We start from the raw sequence: 20,425 nt of genomic DNA, 5'->3' as shown, positions 1-20,425 counted from the left end.
TTGGTGGAATAACTCTTCCATGGGTATATGTGAAATGCGTCAAATAATAATAATAATAATAATAATAATAATAATAATAATATTAATAATAATAATGATAATAATAATAATGTGTGAGTGGTTTTACTTGTACGTTGGTTCCAGTATTTTGAAGGACTGAATGATTTGTGAATTATTTGTGGTCCTTATAGCTTTGGGCATGCTTGTTGATAAACCTACTTTTGTACCGGGTGTTTTCTTTGTTTATGGCTTATTTTACCCCAGCTCTTAGGTGGGAATCAGGGTTGGGATGATGATGATGATGATGATGATGATGCGCATTACTTGCAGCTCAAATATAATATTAACACTAGCATAATATTGTCTTAGAAATCCTGTCTCACAGAACTCTTTTCACTGAGCGTAACCCACAGAACCTCACACGTCACCCACCATCACCCGTACCACCACCCATCATCACCTCCCACCCACAGCCACCACTCACCACCCACCATCACCCATACCACCACCCATCATCACCTCCCACCCACAGCCACCACTCACCACCCACCATCACCCACACCACCACCACCATCAACATTTATTATTACTATCATCATCACCATTATCTTCATGGATTCCTTCGTTTCTGCCATTTTGTGTTCACGAGAGCTACTTGTTTTCATTTGTCAGTTTCCTACATATATCATTAAATGTCTGGTGCTTTTCTTTCCTCACTCCTGTCTTGCCGTTCATTCTTTTCACTATCTGAAACCATAATGGAAGGATCTCTGGAGATAGGAACAATTCTTGAGCATGAAAGAGGGAGAGAAAGAATATTACTCTCGTATTTCCTACCTGTAAAACAAGAGTAAAAGTGTACTAGCATTTTTAACCTGGTCTGTGACCTGCAGGAGGAGGGTGATGGCGAAGATGACTCTCGCGACCTGATGTTCCGGGCGGAGGTGCTGCAGCGGCAGCGTGAGTCTCTGTTGTCGTCGCCTCAGGCCCTGATGAATGCGGTGCGGGGGGGCGCGCCCCCTTCGCTGGTACCGCCCTCGCCCCACCCCCACCTGCCCTTCATCCCCGCCACGGTCGGCCTCCCGCCTACCGCCCAGATGCCGCCCACGCCGGGCTCGGCCGGGTCCAGGGACTCCTCTGGCAACGGCGCCCGCACGCCCTCACACACGCCAGAGCCGCACCAGAGTCACCAGGCGTGGAGCTTCGAGGAGCAGTTCAAACAGGTACGTCATTTAACTCACCAACCTTGAGTCTCCCATCACTGCTACGCCTGGCAGTGAAACAGTTTTCACAGAGATTAATTTTTTTGTGTTGTTGTAGACTGCATAAAGGATATCCCCCAAATTAAAGAAAGTTAACCTAACATATAAATGTTTTTAAATTTGTACAGCAAATGAAGGTGATACATGAAGAAAACAAATTTTATTACTTGAGATAAAGCTGGTCGTACTTTGTCTTTTACCCAAGTAAGCTACGTGCGTATTGTCTGGGAGTTAAAGACAGCGTCTCATATAGTAAATCGGTCAGGAGTCATTAAGATGAAAAGATTTTCATTTACTATAGGTGGAATGTTTACGTGGATTGTTGTTATGGATTTTAAGGTAACAGGGACAGATATGCCAGAAGATCGTGTCAGCACTGCCTCTTGCACAGCACTGGATTGTGCAGTATACTAAAGATCAGGATTTCTTTAGAGGAAACATGTCATCTTCAGGTATGCCATGGATATCTAACTATAGCCAAGGACTGAACGTGAACCCTTTATGTATACATTAACCTCAACTGTCATACTTACGGTACTTGAAAGTGTCAGATTCATTTCATTGTTCAGTGGACGCCATTTGATTATAATCTTGCTGCACCCAGATAATTATATTCAGCTTAGTAGGTACTGAACGGGTTTTGTAATGGCTATATCTAACGCTTCTAGCTCGAAAAATCTCCTCTGAGTTGAATAAAAGCGTCTGGTGGTAGCAACAATATAATAATAATACTTGATGGAACTGAATAGGTGGTTAATCAGTCTTTCAGACCTTTCTTTGTATCAGTTATTGTTATACTTTACTATAACTATACTTCGACGGAATTATTGTATCCCACGGATGTATAGGTGAAGCTCATCTACAAACAGCAATAAAAGATTCTATGTGCAGATGTTTGCCCTGTTGTGTCGAGTTAGGATTTTGAAGGCTTGAATAGTGTGTTTGAATAATTGTGAGACATGATGGTTAACATTTGCCGACTCCTATGACTCTCTCAGATGGAAAAAAAGAAAAAAAATCAGGCTTTAGCTAGGGTCGAATGCTCGAGTTTCGACGGTGAGAACGTTAATACTCTCAGACTCTTATATCAGAGTGAGTAAAATCAAAACTTACTAGAATTGTCCCGACCATGACAGAGGTATATTGTGTTTTATCTCTTCGTTGGAGCCTACCTCTTCCCATTTCTTGGGTAGGAATTAACGCTGAGGTGACGATGCTAATATCTAGTTTGTAAACAGACTTTCCCTTGTCTGGTCTCGACTTGTGGCTTTCCAACTTGAACCTGAGAGACGGGATGAGAGTATATGCAGGGGCTGGAGTGTCTGATATTCTTGTCCACAGTAATTCAGTTTATTGGTAACTTCACCTCTTCAACCAGGAGACTTGTTTTTTTTTTTTTCCCCTATCCTCAGTGGTTTTATTCAACTTCTAATAGACTTTTCGAGCTGGAGAAAGTGTTCATTTACCCTCTAACTACGAACGAGCTCTCCTAACCTTCATAAAAGCCTCTTAACGTAGTGTAGGATTTCAGTAAGAAGCATGTCATCTGAGTGAAGTGGTTAGGTACAGTGTGATCCACCGTGAATGTCGTGGCGTAGATTTTCATTTCTTTTGTTGCTGAATTTCCCTTTAGTACAGATTTGCATAGGATTTGTTGCAGACTTTCCTCGTTGCTCATATTTTCGTACGTTGTGTTGCTGACTTTTCTCGTAGCACAGAATATCACTGGGTGTGTTGCTGACTTTTCTCAATAGTACAGATTTGAGTAGGATTTGTTGCTGATTTTCTTCGTTGCTTAGATTTATGAACGTTGCGTTCCTGACTTTCCTCGTAGCACAGAGGGTTTCTTAGGGAACAAGAATTCCTGGTAAGATATTAGTACTGTAACGAGTGAGTGGTAACTGAAGGGTGGTGTTCGTGAGAGGCACTGCAGTTGTTGTTTTGGTGTTGAGAGAGAGAGAGAGAGAGAGAGAGAGAGAGAGAGAGAGACAACAGAGTGGGTTGGAGGTTGGTTGAGCGGGCAGCAGTCCTGAGTCAGTGATTGACACCAGTTGTTGGTGCATTAGCATATCATGACCTCCACACCCACCACCACACCGGCGTACTCCACTCATCCCCTGCACGCCAATACCACTTTTACGTACTTGCTCCACAAATATTTAAAGTCCCTCCCCCCCGAGCCACACCTGTGACACTCAGCCAGTCATAACCGAGCTGGGGAGGTGCACACGGACGGAAGCATCACTCATATACATAGACCCTTATCAGTCTTAAACCTCCTGAGCACAAGCGTTAGAATACCGTGGCATATAGAGGAAAGTACCACTCATATACACAAACTGCAATCAGTTCTACGCCTCGGCAACATAAAAGCCAGAATACCGTGGCACATAGACGGAAGCACCACTTATATACACACATGACATTATTAGTTCTACGGCTCCCCAGCATAAGAGACAGAATGCCGTGGCACACAGAGGGAAGCGCCATCATATACAAAGACTATTATCGTTCCTACGCATCCCGGCCATAAGAGCCATAATGCCGTATTGGAGGGTCAAGTCTGTCATCACCTCTATATCACCCGGTCATTTGGCTGAGTCTTGCCTGTCGAAGCAGCACTCGCTCACACAAATCATTATTAATCCTACGCCTCCCCAGCTTAAGAACCAGAACGCAATGGCAAAGGGTCGAGTCTGTCATCACCTCTATATCACCCCGGGTCTTAACTCCTAACTTTTAGTTGTGTTTGCCATTATGTGTATACATTTGTCTTCACTCATACAGCGGCCAAACACAATATCAGAGGGTACATTAAAAGGGGGGAAAAAAAAGAAAAAAAAAGAAAGAAAAACAACGATCTATGGTGATAACTGCCGTGGACACTTCTGTATCCTGTGAATTGGCTAAGGTCGTTTATGATACAATGCCCGGTCATTTGGTCGAGCAACGCCGTTCATCTTGGAGCAGCCCGACAAGCCCGTCACTCCCTCCTCGCAATAACAGTGGACCGGAATTCACAAACCTGCCATAAAAATTCTCTCGTAACTCTGATACCTTTTTACAGGAAGGAAAGGGAGAGTTTGATGATGATTCTTCCCCCCCTTCCCCCCCCTCTCTCTCTCATTTGTTATTCCTTAAAAAAAGAGTCTAACTTACGATCAGAGAGCCAATCTTCAGTCCGCTCGCGCCTCCGGATCCAGACCCGTATTCTCACATAGGAAACTCTCCATCACAGTAAATCACAAAGGAAAATAATCTATTAAATTCTCCTATACGGCTTTCAATGGTATTCTGGAAGACGTAGGGGACATCTTAGCACGCCTTAGCGATTTCTTAGCACGTTTTAGCGATTTTCAGTGTGTATTTCTTAGTGCTTACGTGTTTTTTAAAATCGGTAGTTTGATTCTGTAAGGATCAAGAGTACATTAAGGAGTCTTGTGCAATATGTAAATCGCTAAGAAAAATGCTACTAAATTTCCTGTCTGTGCCAACGAGAATACGGCTTAAAAGGGTTGCATTCCCGATGGCATAAACGATTCGTATTAATTGTTCCTTAGCGGTGTCCATTGCATATTTCTTCTCAGTAACGCCTTGTATGGGAGATGTGTACTTTGATGTCGACATAAGTTTGCATCATCATCGTCATCATCATATAAGAGGATTTTGATCTGTTTTGGCTGCTGACATGTTATTTTAGTTAATCTCGGAACTAAGGGCTTACATAAAGTCTTCAGTGATACCATCCTTACTAAAAATCTCCCCTAAGCAGAAGAAAATCGTCCGAAAACAGCAGGAAAAATGATATCGGATTGAAGGAATTAAGGTGTGCAAAACAAATCGTCAAGAAAAAGCATCACAAAGTCTCCAATGTCAGTGAGAATAGTACCCCAAGTGCTACAGAAAATGGGTCGCCGTCGCCGCCATGATCACTAGTTCGCGTTCTGGCTGGGTTTCCTGTGTTTACTTGTGCTGACAGGGATTGTGTGTGGCAGCGTTTGGCCCCGTAATGTGCACCTTGGCAGGGTTAATGACCGTGCTTGATGATCGGTTGCAGCCAGAGAAAGTAGGGCCCAATATGTGCCTGTATGTGAGCGGTTTCCACAGCACCTCGACCCCTGTTTAACCTAAGCCTACTAACCAAACCAAACCATTCCATACCATACCATACCATACCATACCAACGCAACCCAAACCAAACCAAAGCAAACCGAGCTAAATCAAGCCTAACCAGACCTAACCTAACCTAACCTAATAGGTCCATGCTCATAGTATTTCTTTCTCCATCCATCATCCAATCCTGTGTTGCCCCATGAGGAGCGTAGGAGCCCGAGACTAGGCAGTTGGTCCCGACATTTAAGATTGTTCGTACCCCTTCTGTGGTGGTGAGGTCATTCAGGAGAGCAAGGCGATCATTTGCCACATTCACAGAGTCAGTAGGGTGGGTGGGGGGGAATGAGAGGGCAGTCGATAACGTGGGTGTGAGTGAGACCGAGAGCGAGAGCAGTGTTAAGGGCGACTATTGAGGGTGAGGGAAAGGTTGAGGGTGGAGATGAGAGTGAGGGCGAAGATGAGGGGGAGAGCAGTGGTGAGGGTATGAAAGTGAGGACGATGTTAGGGTAAGGTGAGGGGAGTGAGAGACTGTGTGAGGGTGTGGATAAGCATGAGGGTAAGAGTGAAGTCTGCCATGAGAGTGAGGAGATAGTTAAAGGGTAAGGGTGAGGAGAAGGGTGGAGGTTAGTGGTAAGGGTGAAGGAGAGGGTGAGGGTAAGGGTGAGGTCATTGGCAAGGGTGAGGGTGATGGTGGTGGTGTGTGGGTTATCAGGCTAATATTCAGGTCCAGCACCATGAAGGGATTTATAGAAAACTGCCGCGGGGGACAAAAGCGCTAATGACTCGGACGCTGATAACACCGCCTGATGGATCACCCCCGACACACACACACACACACACACACACACACACACACACACACACACACACACACACACACACACACACACACACACACACACACGGCTCTGCGTCTGTGCATACTGTGTTGTGTCTACATCAAGACGTATACTCTGGGTAGGTACAGAACAAGTACCATATTCTTATATTTTCCGTGATTTCATGTAGAAACCGCTGATGAAATTTTGAAAATATCCTCAAGTAACTTCATATTTTTATGTATGCCTGCGATACCTAATAATACAGAATATCATATGAAATACACTACTCACTGAGAAATCTTTTCCATGAGAATTAATAGTGAACAGCAACAGCGTTCATTGTGAAACTGTCGATCACCCGAGTCCGAATACTTCTTGTAGGTGTTGCATCTGTCCACACCCAGGTCAAGCAGTGTGTATTCAGTCAGCTTGCACAGCGTGGTATAAAAGTTTTCGTTTATTTGTATACTTTATATATTTGTACAAATGCGGTGTACACAGCCACTTGAATACGTGTGAGTGTAGTCTTCCCCACACAGTTTGTGCATAAAGTTCCTTACTTACTACCATGATTCTGTAGATGTGTGTGTGTGTGTGTGTGTGTGTGTGTGTGTGTGTGTGTGTGTGTGTGTGTGTGATATAGTTTATGACATATGTGTATAAACATGCGGTTAATCTTCACAGTTTGATGAGTGTACTGTACATCTGTGTGCACACGGTCTGCTGCATAATATGTACACAGATGTGTGTTCTCAGTATAATTCACAGCTACATATGCATACCACTGTAACCTGAACTGCTATTATTAAGGGGGATTCGAACCCACGTTAGAAAGCCATATCCTGGGTGGCATATGAGGATTCATAGCTTTTCTTTTTAAGCGACTTGTTTTGAATTTTACCCGTTCACCTTTTTGTGTGCTTTTTTTTTTAAGTCTTCTTATTACCGGCATGGGTTTGCATCACTAACGTAGAAGAGGACATTGAATTTTAATGTACAAAATAAATCGCCGAGGAGGAGGTGTTACGCAGTCTCCAAGTCACTTGTCCGACCCTGAGCGTCCTCTAAACGCGAGGACAGTGCCAAAGCAACCAAGGCCCGTATTCTCTTAGGGCGAGGAAGCTTTTTAACACATTTTCCGTAGTTTTTTTTTTTATTATTATTATTATTACACCTTACTCCTATTTAATGTTACACAACTCCTTTTAATTTCGCCATACGCAAAAGGATATTAACCAGCCATATCCAAAAAAATTAATCGCTAAGGAAGAAGTGTTAGGGAGCTTCCTTACCCGACGAGAGTATCGGTCCAAGTCACTGAGTCTCCCTGAGCGTCTTGGCGGCCGTATCACATCCCTGGTCGGCGCCATCTTTATTGTGGTTTGATTGCGTGGTATCAAATCATTGGCCCCGCCCCGCACCCCGCCGCCGCCCGCCATTGGTCCGCCACCCTTGATTGTCCTACGATCCCCACGCCGGCGATTGGACCTCCACCGTAATTGTCCCACGATCAAACGCATCCCATTGGTACGAGGTTTTTAATGGATGGGATCTTACGTTCTCTTTGTACCATCCACTGTCCACCTTCTTTCAGTCCAGTGAGTGACTAACCCCACTCTATTTCACCTGTGTTGGAGGAGCACCTTAACTGTCCCTTACGCCCCTTTTCCATGTTTTGCTATTATTTATACACTGGAAGCAGTCTTATGTTCGAACTGGTACCTGCTCGCTTTTCTTATGGACACAATATTATGTTCAAGTTGGTATGGCTTTTTCTTGGACGCACTCTTATGTTCAAGGAGCACGGTAATAATAATAATTATTTTTTTTCTGAAGCAGTTGTATCCTCGCTTCTTTAATTTTCTCGGGTCCGGCGGAGTACTTGATTTTTCCAAACTATTTTATTCAGCGTTGGGGAGACATCTAGTAGGGAAGGGGTTAAGAGGCCTGTCCCAGTCCCAGTGCAATGAACAGGATGAGAGTGAGAGGATAGAGCGAGCGCATTTTTGTTGAACTAAAAGGATGGAGAGGACGCTTTTTTGTTAAGAGGATAGACAGGATTTTTCTTTTTTCTTTAATTGACTTACACCCTCCGACAGACAAATGACCCCATCCTTACCCCAACCTTCACGGAACAGTTTACAGTGTCACTAGGAGGTAAGAAGACATATGCGGTGCTCACATTGTGCCGGATAGGGTGAGGGGCAGAGAATAAGGGGAGGACAAGAGGACTGGGAGAGGATGAGGGGACAATGAGAATGACAAAGAAAAAGAATAGGAGCAAAAGTTAGACCGAGGACGAAAGGACAGGCAGAGGATGAGATAAGGTGAAACTGCGAAGTTATACAGTATAGGGACTAAAGATGAAATAGACTGGGCTGATAGGATAGTGTGATGATGGGACTGTAATGAGGGGATAGGGAAGTATGGTATTTGATGATAGGATAATGTGACGATGAAACTATAATGAGAGGATAGAGAGTACGCTTTTTGATAATGGGGTAGTGTGACGGTGAGACCATAATGACAGAATAGTGTGACGACGAGACTGTAATGAAAGGATAGAGAGAACGCTTTTTGTTGAGTTACAGCTGCCGTCAGCCACATGACCTCCTCCTTCCGCCGATCTTCACCAAACACTTTACTGCTTGTTTACTCCTTGATCTTGGTTTACTCTTTACTGCCCCCGACCTTGTGCTCACCGCGATGGCCCCAAGTGCAATTCTGAAACTGTAATTGTGTGCCGAGTTTTATATCGCAAAAGTGAAAGCGAGCCTATAATTTTGAATCTACATTATTGGAACGCCTGTCGTTGTTAGATGTAACTAGCCTGCATTGTATTGTACATTACAGAGGCCAGATTTCTCTCTCTCTCTCTCTCAAATTCGAGCCTTGCCTTCTCCGCAGATTGTGTTTTAAGCATATGGCTGCTTCTTTTCCTGGAAGGTCTACCTAGGTTAGGTTCGTCTGTTGGGTTATATTAATTAAGGTTAGGCTAGGGTTGCCGGTAAAGACAGCAAGAGCGATCATCCAGGACAGAGAAAAATCTTTAAGCTCGGTCGTGACATGGCTTGGCCCGTATTTTCGTTGTATATTGAGGCATCGTGGCACACTTTTCTTGGTGATTTATTATGCATATTACACCTTGATAGTCTGTTATTTATACATGTTTAGTATGAATATAATCCGCCTCACCAACGTAGGAGAGGATAAATCGGTGTGATACGCGGAATACATTGCAAAGGAAGAGGTATTACGAAGCTTCCCATGTCACCAAGAATACAGCTCACATGTAGCTGTAGTAGAAGCAGTGGCATCCCTAGGCTCATCTGAACGCGAACCCAGTGGACTGCAGGTTGAAGTTACCCTCCTCGTGCAGTTCGCTATCCTTCTTTTGAGGGATAGGGAGGGTACCGAAATGCGTTTATATATAACTGATCAGGTTCACCGCTTAGTTATATCGATACCACCACGTGAAGGCGTCCCTCTCCAGCAACCCTGAAATGGCGTAGAGTGCAGAAATATGTTCCCCCGCCCCGCCCCAGAGACCACCATGCCTCAAAATTCGCTCGGAACTGCCTCTGATGAAGTTATTTGCTGGCGTTTATGAGCTCGTATTCTGACGGGGCTTCCGGTGGGGGTGGGGGAAGAGGGGGGGGGGGAGAAGCACTCGAGGGGAAAGGAGAAATTGAAAAGGATGTGGGTAAGAAGGGGGACACTGATTTGTGTGTGTGTGTGTGTGTGTGTGTGTGTGTGTGTGTGTGTGTGTGAGAGAGTGAGAGAGAGAGAGAGAGAGAGAGAGAGAGAGAGAGAGAGAGAGAGAGAATTTTAATTAGAGATTGAACAACATCCCCCCAAACATATATATTGCGTTTATCACCTGCTAAGTAGTTGTATACACTGAATTCTTGTTATCTGAATACAGTGCGTTCTTTCTGACATAAAGATCCGTAAACACTTTTAACATACTGGCTTATTCTTACCCCACAACTAAAGTTCATCGGAATTTCATGCAACCACCGCGTCGGATATTTGAGTTGTGGAAATGACAGTTCACCCAGACAGAAGGAAATCGATTGTAATTTAAGGCACATAGATATCCACTCTTTGGCTCTCTGTTATTTTGTTTTTATGTTTTTCTTGGAAGGAGGTATCCTGCTGGCTTCTGGCCTTTGGTTTCTTCTTCCTTGCATTAAAAAAGATAATGCTTGACTCCACCAGCACTGCAGATTACTACCTTTAACTGTGCTTTTAGACCAGGTAATTAAGGTAATGGAGATAGTTCTAGAAGGTATGATTAGAGAAAGAGTGAATATTGATGAGATACAGTTTGGATTTATGCCAGGCAGGGGGACCGCTGATGCCATATTCATTATTCGACAGCTTCAGGAAAAATATATAGGAAAGGAAAGGGAACTGTACTTTGTTTTTGTTGATTTGGAGTCCCTAGAGAGATGGTGGAATGGGCAATGAGAAAGCTGGGGATTGAGGAGTGGCTGGTTAATGTGGTTATGGTCATGTATGTGGGTGCTCGCACCCAAGTAAGGTTGAATGAAGATTTGTGTGATGAATTTTCTGTGAATGTTGGTGTGCATCAGGGGTCAGTCATAAGTCCCATGTTGTTTGTTATGGTACTTGAAGCCCTCTCACATGACTTCAGAAATGGACTCCCGTGGGAGATGTTGTATGTTGATGATTTGGTGTTGATTTCAGAGAATGAAAGGGAGGCGGAGGAAAGATTTAGGAAATGGAGAGATGGTATTGGACACAGAGGGAAGATTTAGGAAATGGAGAGATGGTATTGGACACAGGGGCTTAAGAGTAAATACAGATAAAAGTGATGTTATCTAGCGCTGGGGGCGGTATTGTCAAAGAAGAGAGTGAGTGCCATGTGCGATTTGCCACAAAGGTGTAGGAAGTAATTCCATTTTGTGCAGTGTTTGTGCTTAGTTGGTGCATAAGCGATGTACCGGTAGTGGTATAAGAGGTAGACTGCTAGATAATGCTGATTTTCATGTGCGCGGTGTGTCGGGGAGAGCATGTGGAGATTGGCAGGCGTGAAAGGATTGAACTTGCTGGTGAGTCTTTTGAGAGTTTTGTTATTTGGGAGACATGTTATGTGCTGGAGGTGGGGCTGGAGCTAGCTATGTGGCTAGAGTGAGAAGTGGTTGGAAGAAGTTCTGGGAGCTGTTGCCTTTCCTGACATTGAGAGGGCTTTTCCTTCGTGCTAAGGGATCTATGTATGCGGCATGTGTTAGGAGTGCAGTGCTGTATGGTAGTGAGACCTATGGGCAGTAAAGGAAGAGGATTATTCGGAAACACAGACGTACAGAGATGGCAGTGATTAGGTGGAAGTGCAGTGCGTCCCTGAGTGCGAGGCCTGGGGGGTTAGGTTAGCTACCCCATGGATTTAAACCACTGCGGAGTTTTCCTAAGCTGAATAAAATCTGTTGGTAGGAAGGATAAAATAAGAAAATTCGTCATTGGATTGAAGGGGTTGAGGGTTGTGTGGAGTGAGAGCTGAACGAACGATGCTTTATGGGAAGACTATGAAGAGCTTTGAAGAGAGGGAAAGTGAGAGGAAAAAGGCGCCATTATGAAAGGCACCTCCGGAACGCTAAGAGAGGTAAATTGGTCATGAGAGAGAGAGAGAGAGAGAGAGAGAGAGAGAGAAGGTTCCCTGTGGTAAGAAAAAAGAAAAATGATATTACTATATGTATGTCTGTTTGCGTGATGTGTACAAGCGTTTATTTATACGTCTAATCAGTAGATCTGTTTACAATATCGCAAGACATCTCATCATAGACTTTATTCAGTCTGGCATCATCAAATTAACCATCATCATCATCACCTTAGCTTCTCAGTCACCACTCATCTCCATTCCAAGCCCATCATCATCATCATCATCATCCAGTCTTCTCAGTCACCACTCATCTTCACATCAGGGCGTCCTCCCTCACGTACTCCACCACACTAATCGTCTGTTCCCCCAACCCAGAAAAAAAGGAAAATGAGCATGGACACGGTAAATTAAATATTACGTAAAACTGGGCCATAAAAAAGGAGTTTATGAGTGAACCCAGAATATGAGAACGAGGGTGAGAAAATGACGGGGGAAGGGAGGTTAGGGGTAAGGGGCAAGTAAGAGAGAGAAGGGGGGAAAGGAGGAAGGTAGGTTAAGGAATGGAGGTAGAAGGGTAGGAAAGGGAACAGTAGGGGGGGGGGAGGAAAGAAAGGAAGGACGAAGGGAAGAGGGAGAGAAGGAAGACAGGAGAAGGGAAGAGGCATATGAGGTAGAGGGTTGGGGTAGAGTAGGGAGAGGGGTCGGAGAAAGGAAGATATCAGAAAGAGAATGGAACAGGTGGACAAAGATAAGGGAAAAGGAAGGGTAGGGAGAGGAGATGAAAGAGAGAGAAGACCAAGATGGAGAGAGGAAGAGGAGGGAAAGGAGGAAGGGTGAGTGGGGTAAAGGGGAGACAGGAGAGATAGGTAAGGAGGATGGGGGGAGGGGGGGAAGACGAAGATGGTGGAAGGGCAGGGGTAAGGAAGGTGAGAGGGGACGGGCGGAGTGAGTGTAAAAGTGTAATTATTTGATCTTATGTTTTTCGTATCCTGCCTTTGTTGTTTCTTTGTTACCCTCACGGAGTAGTATATCATTTTACCACGATAGTTTTTTTTTTCGTTTTATTTGTTTAAGTGAAATGATGAGAGGAAGTGAATATAAGTGAAGGAGTTGTTTTTGTATTTTTTCTATAATCTGTGTGTGTGTGTGTGTGTGTGTGTGTGTGTGTGTGTGTGTGTGTGTGTGTTCTGCCAGTAATGTACACTTCCGACTCGCAACTTACTTTCCCACAATGCACGTATTAAGGCTTTTCAGTTTTCCTCCTTCACAACCGCTTACAATTATTTTACGTCTCTTAATTACATATCTCTGTTTTATCCTGCTGTCAGTCCTTTACCAAGGAACGCAAAATGCTTGTACTTACAGCGCATGTCAGCACCACAACCACAGTCATCATTACATCATTACCGTCTGATTCCCTTAATTGGCCTAAGTCATCAATTTCTCATCTTATACCACTTCAGCCACCACCACCACATTTACTATAGACACCAACACCATCACAACTATTGCGGTCACCTGCACCGCAACTACTACGGTCACCAGCACCACAACTACCACAATCACTACAGCATTACCATAGCTAATGCAGTCGCTACCACAGTAGCTACCAAAATCGTAACCATGACCAATACTATCAGACACCTGCACCGCAACTACCACAATCACCACCAACACCAGAACTACCACAGTACATGTGGAACTATTTCAGCTACCACAGTTATTACTACCACCACAGTCATCACTCAGCTACAGTAATGGCCTTTGCCACAGTTACTACCACAGTCACCATTATCACAGTTACCACCACAGTCATCATCATCACCACAATCATCATCACCACCACAACTACACCACATGAGCCCCCACCACCATCTTCATTACCACCTCACCACCAATTATTCACAAGCTGAACCTTAACCTGTGTGTAGTAGCTGAGCAAGAACAACACCCCACCCCCACCCCACTCCACCCCTCACATCCCCCACCCCACCCCATTCCTCCCCACTCCATTGCCTTTTCACTGTTCCCTTTCCCCTTCTTCCCCTTCCCTTCCGCTCCTTTTTCGCCCTCCTCCTCCTCCTCCTCCTCCTCCTCCTGTCCCTTCTCTGCCCTCTTCCTGCCCCACCACTTCCTTCTGCTCCCTCCTCCTCCACCTCCTCGTATCCCTTCTCTCCCCCTTCCCCCCATTCCTTTTCATCACCCCTCCCTCCCCATCCCTTTCATTTCCTTCTCTCACCTCCTCTATCTTCCCCTTCCCTTATTATCTCCCCTCCCTTTCGCTTCCCCCCCACCCTCACCCCTGTATGTCTTACAACTTCATCTTCCACTTTCTATGCTTCTTTGCTTCCTTTCTTTCACTCATTTCCACTCATTTTCAGCTCCCACCCTCCCTCCCTCCTTCTCTCCCATCATATCCCTAATTCTACTTCTTTCCTATCCCCCTTACTGCTGCCCCCCTCTTCTCTCCCCTCCATTTTTTCCCCTCCCTTATTGTTCCTTTCCCCACCCCTCCCCCACTCCCCAGTAGCTGCTGCCAGCCTCTGCCTCTTCTGCCAGCCTATCTCTCCTCTCTCCCTTCCCTAGTGTTCATCTCTTCCCCTTCACCCCTCTCTCACCCCCTCCCAGGCATCCTCCACCCCTGTTCTCCCTCTTCTCCCCCTACCCCTGTCACCCCCGTAAAATCTGGCCGCATAATCGCTCTTTGTCCTCCCGGTAATGACTTGTTCTAAGCGGCCGATGACTGTCCCCCTCCCCCTCCACGTAAACCCCTTCACTGCGATTATGTATATTTTTACTGTGTTCTTGATGCCTTCAGTCAGTTTTACTCAGCATAAGGGAGACTTACTAACTGGAGTGGCTACATAAAGCATAAAGCCTTCACTGTAGCTTATTAATTTTCTTCTGAGGGACCACCAAGTCGTGATGGCGCCAGATTCCATGCGTCTTAGTTATGAGGCTGGAATGAGTCTCCTTGGTTACTAGTCATATTTATCCTCCAGTCTGACAACACCTGACCCTATACTGGACAGAAACAGGTGAGTGATCTTCGTCTATGAAGGTAAACAGACTATATTCCAGTCAGTGCTGGGGGTCTTTCCTAAATTCATATAAAATTAGAATAGTTAGTGAAAGGCAGATGAAATTGCCTTGGATCGGATATTGTCGCCATGGTGTGACAGGTGATGTGGTGTCGGCGATGACGTAAAGGTTCGCAGTTTTAACATTTGGAGATTTCGTAACACATCTCCCTTAGCGATTTATTATCCACATGACACCTCAACTATGGATGCAGACCATGTACGAGAGAATGTCAGGGTGCAATTATCAAACTAAATCGCCAAGGAAGAAATGTTAGGAAGCCCCCAATGGCAAGGTAGAGTAGGGTAGCGTGTGGCAGGCCTGATCCCCCCCCTCCCCCTGTCTACGGTGGCTGGCATTATTAAATGTAATTAGGGTGAAGCTAGGGTAACAAAGTGGCAGGAAATGGTGATTGGTAATGGTATATAATGACTGGTATTTGCATTTTTATTACTGATTGCATTGTGGTGCGTGGGTGAGCAGCGAAACAATCCAAGGGCCTGTCCTTCCCCCCTCCGCCATCTCACTCACACTATATTATACTCATACAATACTGCACACATACTATGCTTACTATACTCACATTGTACTATACATACACTGCTCATACTATGCTTGACTGAACACATCTGTGCTATTCTCACGCCATTCTGCAGCTCACTATACTCACATTATATTGTACTTGCAGTATACTCCTCTATGCTCATCTAGGCTGTACTCACACAACACTTCTGGGCCTCAAGGAACGGACATTACTTGTGCCTTGGAATGAAGTTGTCTGGGGAGTTACTGCAGTGAGATAAATGCCTGCAAGCAATCCTATGGCCAAGGATCACGCACGCACCCACTCACACATTCTCTCTCTCTCTCTCTCTCTCTCTCTCTCTCTCACCACACACACACACACACACACACACACACACACACACACACACACACACACACACACACACACACACACACACACACACACACACACACACACACATAAACCTAGGGAGTTCGTGGTGGGTGAGCGTTTGTCTGAGGACGAAAAGGGAGGGATGTATGTTCATGCGCGCATGTGTACGTGTGTGTGTGTGTGTGTGTGTGTGTGTGTGTGTGTGTGTGTGTGTGTTTGAGAGAGAGAGAGAGAGAGAGAGAGAGAGAGAGAGAGAGAGAGAGAGCAGGATTTGCATGAATGTGTGTGTGTGTGTTTTAGGACCTCTCTGCTTCCCATATTCCTTGTTGACCGTCTAATACTTATGACCAAAATAATAATGTTAGTAATAAAATCAATAATAATAAGAGCAACAGTGATAGGTGATACATAATAAGCTTGTCATTCCCTTATGTTGGGTTTTGTTGACAGGAAGTTGCACCATAATTGTCAAGGATAATAGTTACTCTTGTATTTTGAAGTTTGACGATAGTAATAGTACCGTAGGAACAGTGGTGGTGGTAGTAATAGTAGTACTAGTAGTAGTAGTTGTAGTAGTAGTATGATCATTACACTCTTTGTACTGTAACTTGACCTAAGCTTGTCATCTACCAACCTTAGATGCTGAGATGTAGCAATAGATTAACACAAAAAATATGGTGTTAGTTAGGAAGAAGTGCGGTGGAAAGGATTTGGAGCCGTAGTATTGTCTTTTTCTGCCACTGAGCTACGTGAAATAAGCTGCAAAAGGACGAAAATCTGGTTGAAAATAGGGCAAAGACAGTGTAGTAATAATAATAGCTGTAAAGAGTGCTTGATGTAGGACTTCTTGCGAACACTCCCTTACCATTTTTTGTAGGAAGGTGTATAGTAATTATCAATGAGTAAAAAAACAGTATCGTTACAAGAACGCCACTGATAATAGTAATGCCATAATAATACCATTAATGTATGGTGATAATCATAACTAGAAGGAAAAGAAGTCTTTTTGATGACGGTGATAAATGGTGATAATGATAGTAGTAAAATGAGTAGGGAAAACTGATTATAAGTAATAAATAATAAGTAATAAAATGCTTCCTGTGTGCGCTTCCGTATGTTTGGTTCTGTTGACAGGAAGTTGTGCAATAATTGTCAAGTAGTGGAGGAGCCACCTGCTGCCATGGCCCTGTTATTTGAACGGGTTATACTGTTATTAGGCACGGAATTATCCTATAAATTATATCACTGTGGTTTGAGGAGTATAGCTGTGCCGTAAACCCCAACTAGTTTGCGGTCGAGTTCTTTCTTTCGGTTATTGTTGCTGTTGCTACTGATCCTACCCCCTCCCTCTCCACTGTTCCTTCCCCCATACCCCAGTCCCCTTCTCCCTCTTCTCCCCCTTCCCCCTCCCCCTCTTGCTTGCGACATGCAGCTGTGGTTTTCCAATGGGGTGGCTTTAATGTGGACCTGCACATTTCCGCGCTTTGTGCTGCCCTCACCCGATCCTTCTCACTGATTTGCCCTGCCAACTGTTGCCACGTCCTGAAATTTCCTCTCCTTACATTCCACAACGCTATGGAACGAAAAAAATTCGCCCACGGATTCAGAGGGTTAAACCTTTGGGTGTGTTGTCCTTCTTTAACTCAGGAAAATCGCTTGATGGCAGCTAGAATAAAATATCTTAGTGGTCATTAAGGGCTAAATGTTCTGGTGCGGAAATATGGAGGTTGGTGGCCTCCTCCTTGGCGTATAGTTGTGATGATCCTACCCTCCAAACACCTGTATTGCAAGCTGCCTCGTACAGCAACATCATGAAGAAGAACCATCACAAAATACAACATAGTCCGGTAGTGAACACAAGGGGTGAAGGAAGATAGAAACACGGGTCCCTCGCAGCCACCGAAGAGACCGTAAAAGAGGCAGACACAGTAGAGGGAAGCACGGCACTGCCAATAGCCATTCCTTCTTCCCCATCCTCCCTCCTTCCCATTCTTGGGCTGGAACTGAAATTGGGACCTGCCTGTCATACTCGGGGGGAAGATTGGGGCTTGGTACATACTGCCATAATGACCGTGCAGTCAATGGGCATTGATCTAAGCTTTCGATGTCCAGTCTTCCTTTCCTTCCTCTCCCTTTCTCCTTCCCACCTCCTCTTCGCCTTGTGAGATTAGCAGCTCATTAAATTCTGTAGCTGATGGCTTAGTTTACGTGCACATCACACCGCACTAACGAATATTTGCATCTTGCCTACACCGCAGCAGTCACAGCGCTCACCCAGGCATTCTTTATCCATAGAATGAGACCCCTTCAGACCTAGGATATATGTATTTTTTATTCTTGCTATGTTCTCACCCATGTTCGCATCCTGTCAAGATTCGTTTATTGATATACAGACGCACTCAAATGCGCCACTCCAGCAGCACAAGATTCCACATGCACTTCTCACCACACACCCGTCTGTGAAAGGTTGGGAGGGGGCGGATTAGTTCTGTGACAGAAAGTGGTATTCGTTGGCCTCACGGTGCAGCTGTCGCTCAGGATCTGTAAAACATGGCATGATATATCTGCTAGAGCTGTCCACCTATATCAAGCATATACAAGCTGGTCGCCACAGTACACCCGTATACTGCCTTATGATTTTGTTCGGCTTTGCAGGTTAGATATAGCTTTCGTTGACCCCTTCACCACAAGCCGTCTCCCCTGTTATAAAATGTTTAGGTGGCAGCTAAACTGGGTTGATACAAATTACAGTAGGGCAGGTGGCTGGAAGTTTGAAATATGCAGCTGTAACCTTATTTTCGTGGACTTTCGAGACGCACATGTATCTCTTCCTTGTTTGTTTAATTCTGCATTTAACATATTATCCCCTCCAATTTGCCCTTCATACAGTAACTTGGTCCAGATTTTCGACATTTTGTAGCTTATTTCACGTATATCAGTGGCGGAAAAAGATGATGCTACAACTCCATATCCTTTCCACAGCACTTCTTCGTGACTACCATCATATTCTAGTGTTCTTCTATCGTTACAACTCAGAATTCAAGCCGTAGAGGTGCTATTTTAGTGTGAATAAAATTAGTTTAACTTCATCCATTCATTTCTCTCATTAACTTTGATTACTTTCCTTTACTTTCTGAGCCGTGTAGTTCATAAGGGTTTAAGTTTGAGGAGAGGTTGGGGTTAATTGCTCACACAATACCGCTTGGGGAAGGGGAACTGGTTTCTCATCTTAAATGTATGAATTGAGTAGCCTAGCCTCGGGCTCCTACGCACCTGAAGGGATAATGAAGGAGTGCATGATGAATGTATCCTAAAACACACACACACACACACACACACACACACACACACACACACACACACACACACACACACACACACACACACATACACAATCTTCCTCCCCAGCATATGCCGCCCCGGAGCAAGGTTACAACTCGACATTAACAAAACCAGCACAATCCAAACATTAATATTGTGGTCAAATTATAGCCCGTAGTTTAGATAATTTTGGCCTTTCCTCCTATGATTTAAGTCGACTAATCTCACTCGCTGTCTTATTCCAAACCGGATCTAATCAACTCTGGGACCGAAATCCAATACCCGATGAGAGCTCCACTTGATACTTGGTTGGGGGAAGGTAGTTTATAAAGAGAATGTGTGTGTGTGTGTGTGTGTGTGTGTGTGTGTGTGTGTGTGTGTGTGTGTGTGTGTGTGTGTGAGAGAGAGAGAGAGAGAGAGAGAGAGAGAGTACAGGATAATTTTCGGAGGGGAAGAGGAGAAACTGCAACGAGCAATGAGGATAAACAAAAGATTGAAAAGGAAATGGGCAAGAGAGAGAGAGAGGAGCACTGGAGAGAAAGAAGAGAGAAAAATGGGCCGAAATCCAATACCGCCGAGACTTCCACTTGATACTTGGTGTAGTGGGCGGGGCTGGGTTCCGAGGAGGCAATTTATAAAGTGGAGTAGAGTGGGAAAAGGAGGGGGAGAAGGAGGAGGAGGAGGGGGAGGAGAAGAAGGAGCGAGAGAAGAAGAGGGAGGAGGGGAAGGAGGAGGAGGGGGAGAAGAGGGGTAGAATAGGAAAAAAGAAGGGGAAAAAAGTAGGAATAGAAGAGGGATGGAAGATTGAAAAGGAGGTGGAGAAGATTATGGATTAGGAGAAGGAGGAGAAAGGAAATTATAAAAATGAGGAGAAGGAGGATGAAGAGGAGATCGGAAGACAAAATAGATATGCATGATGGAGAGAGAGAGAGAGAGAGAGAGACAGACAGACAGAGAGTAAACGGCATTCATCTTTGCTGTCGATACCCTTATATTTACGTGTGGGTAAGAGGTGTTATTAAGGCGTTATCACTTACACCGTGGTTATGTGGCCTCCTGATAGAGCAGAAGAGGGAGTGAGGGTGGGGGAGGGTGAGGAAGGGGGATTGGGCTACTGTAAGATGAAGGATAAGATAGTTTAAGGTTATGTAAGATAGCATATAGGGTGAGATTTCTGGAGACCTATGAGGAATTTGGTTAGCTTGATATGTTTCTAGGTTAGGTTTTATTAGTATTATTAGGTTATCTGTAGATGAGGTTGACTTAGGATACATTAGCATGACTGAGTTAGGGTTGCATTGGG

At 44.7% G+C, this 20,425-nt stretch overlaps 1 protein-coding gene across 1 annotated transcript in view; it reads left to right on the top strand.

The window, feature by feature from the left end:
- Positions 1–20,425, top strand: part of LOC145414581 (uncharacterized) — a 151,149-nt gene that overhangs the window by 13,486 nt on the left and 117,238 nt on the right. Inside the window, exon 4 of the mRNA XM_080284099.1 lies at positions 894–1,223. Within this exon, the coding sequence (XP_080140225.1) occupies positions 894–1,223 (330 nt within the window). The remainder of the gene's footprint in view (positions 1–893; positions 1,224–20,425) is intronic.

This window comes from Coenobita brevimanus, chromosome 100, assembly GCF_032717465.1.
Source record: "Coenobita brevimanus isolate Jiangsu-jjx chromosome 100, ASM3271746v2, whole genome shotgun sequence".
NCBI lineage: Eukaryota > Metazoa > Arthropoda > Malacostraca > Decapoda > Coenobitidae > Coenobita > Coenobita brevimanus.
Note: the sequence above shows the minus strand (reverse complement) of the source record. Positions and strands in the feature narration are given on the sequence as shown.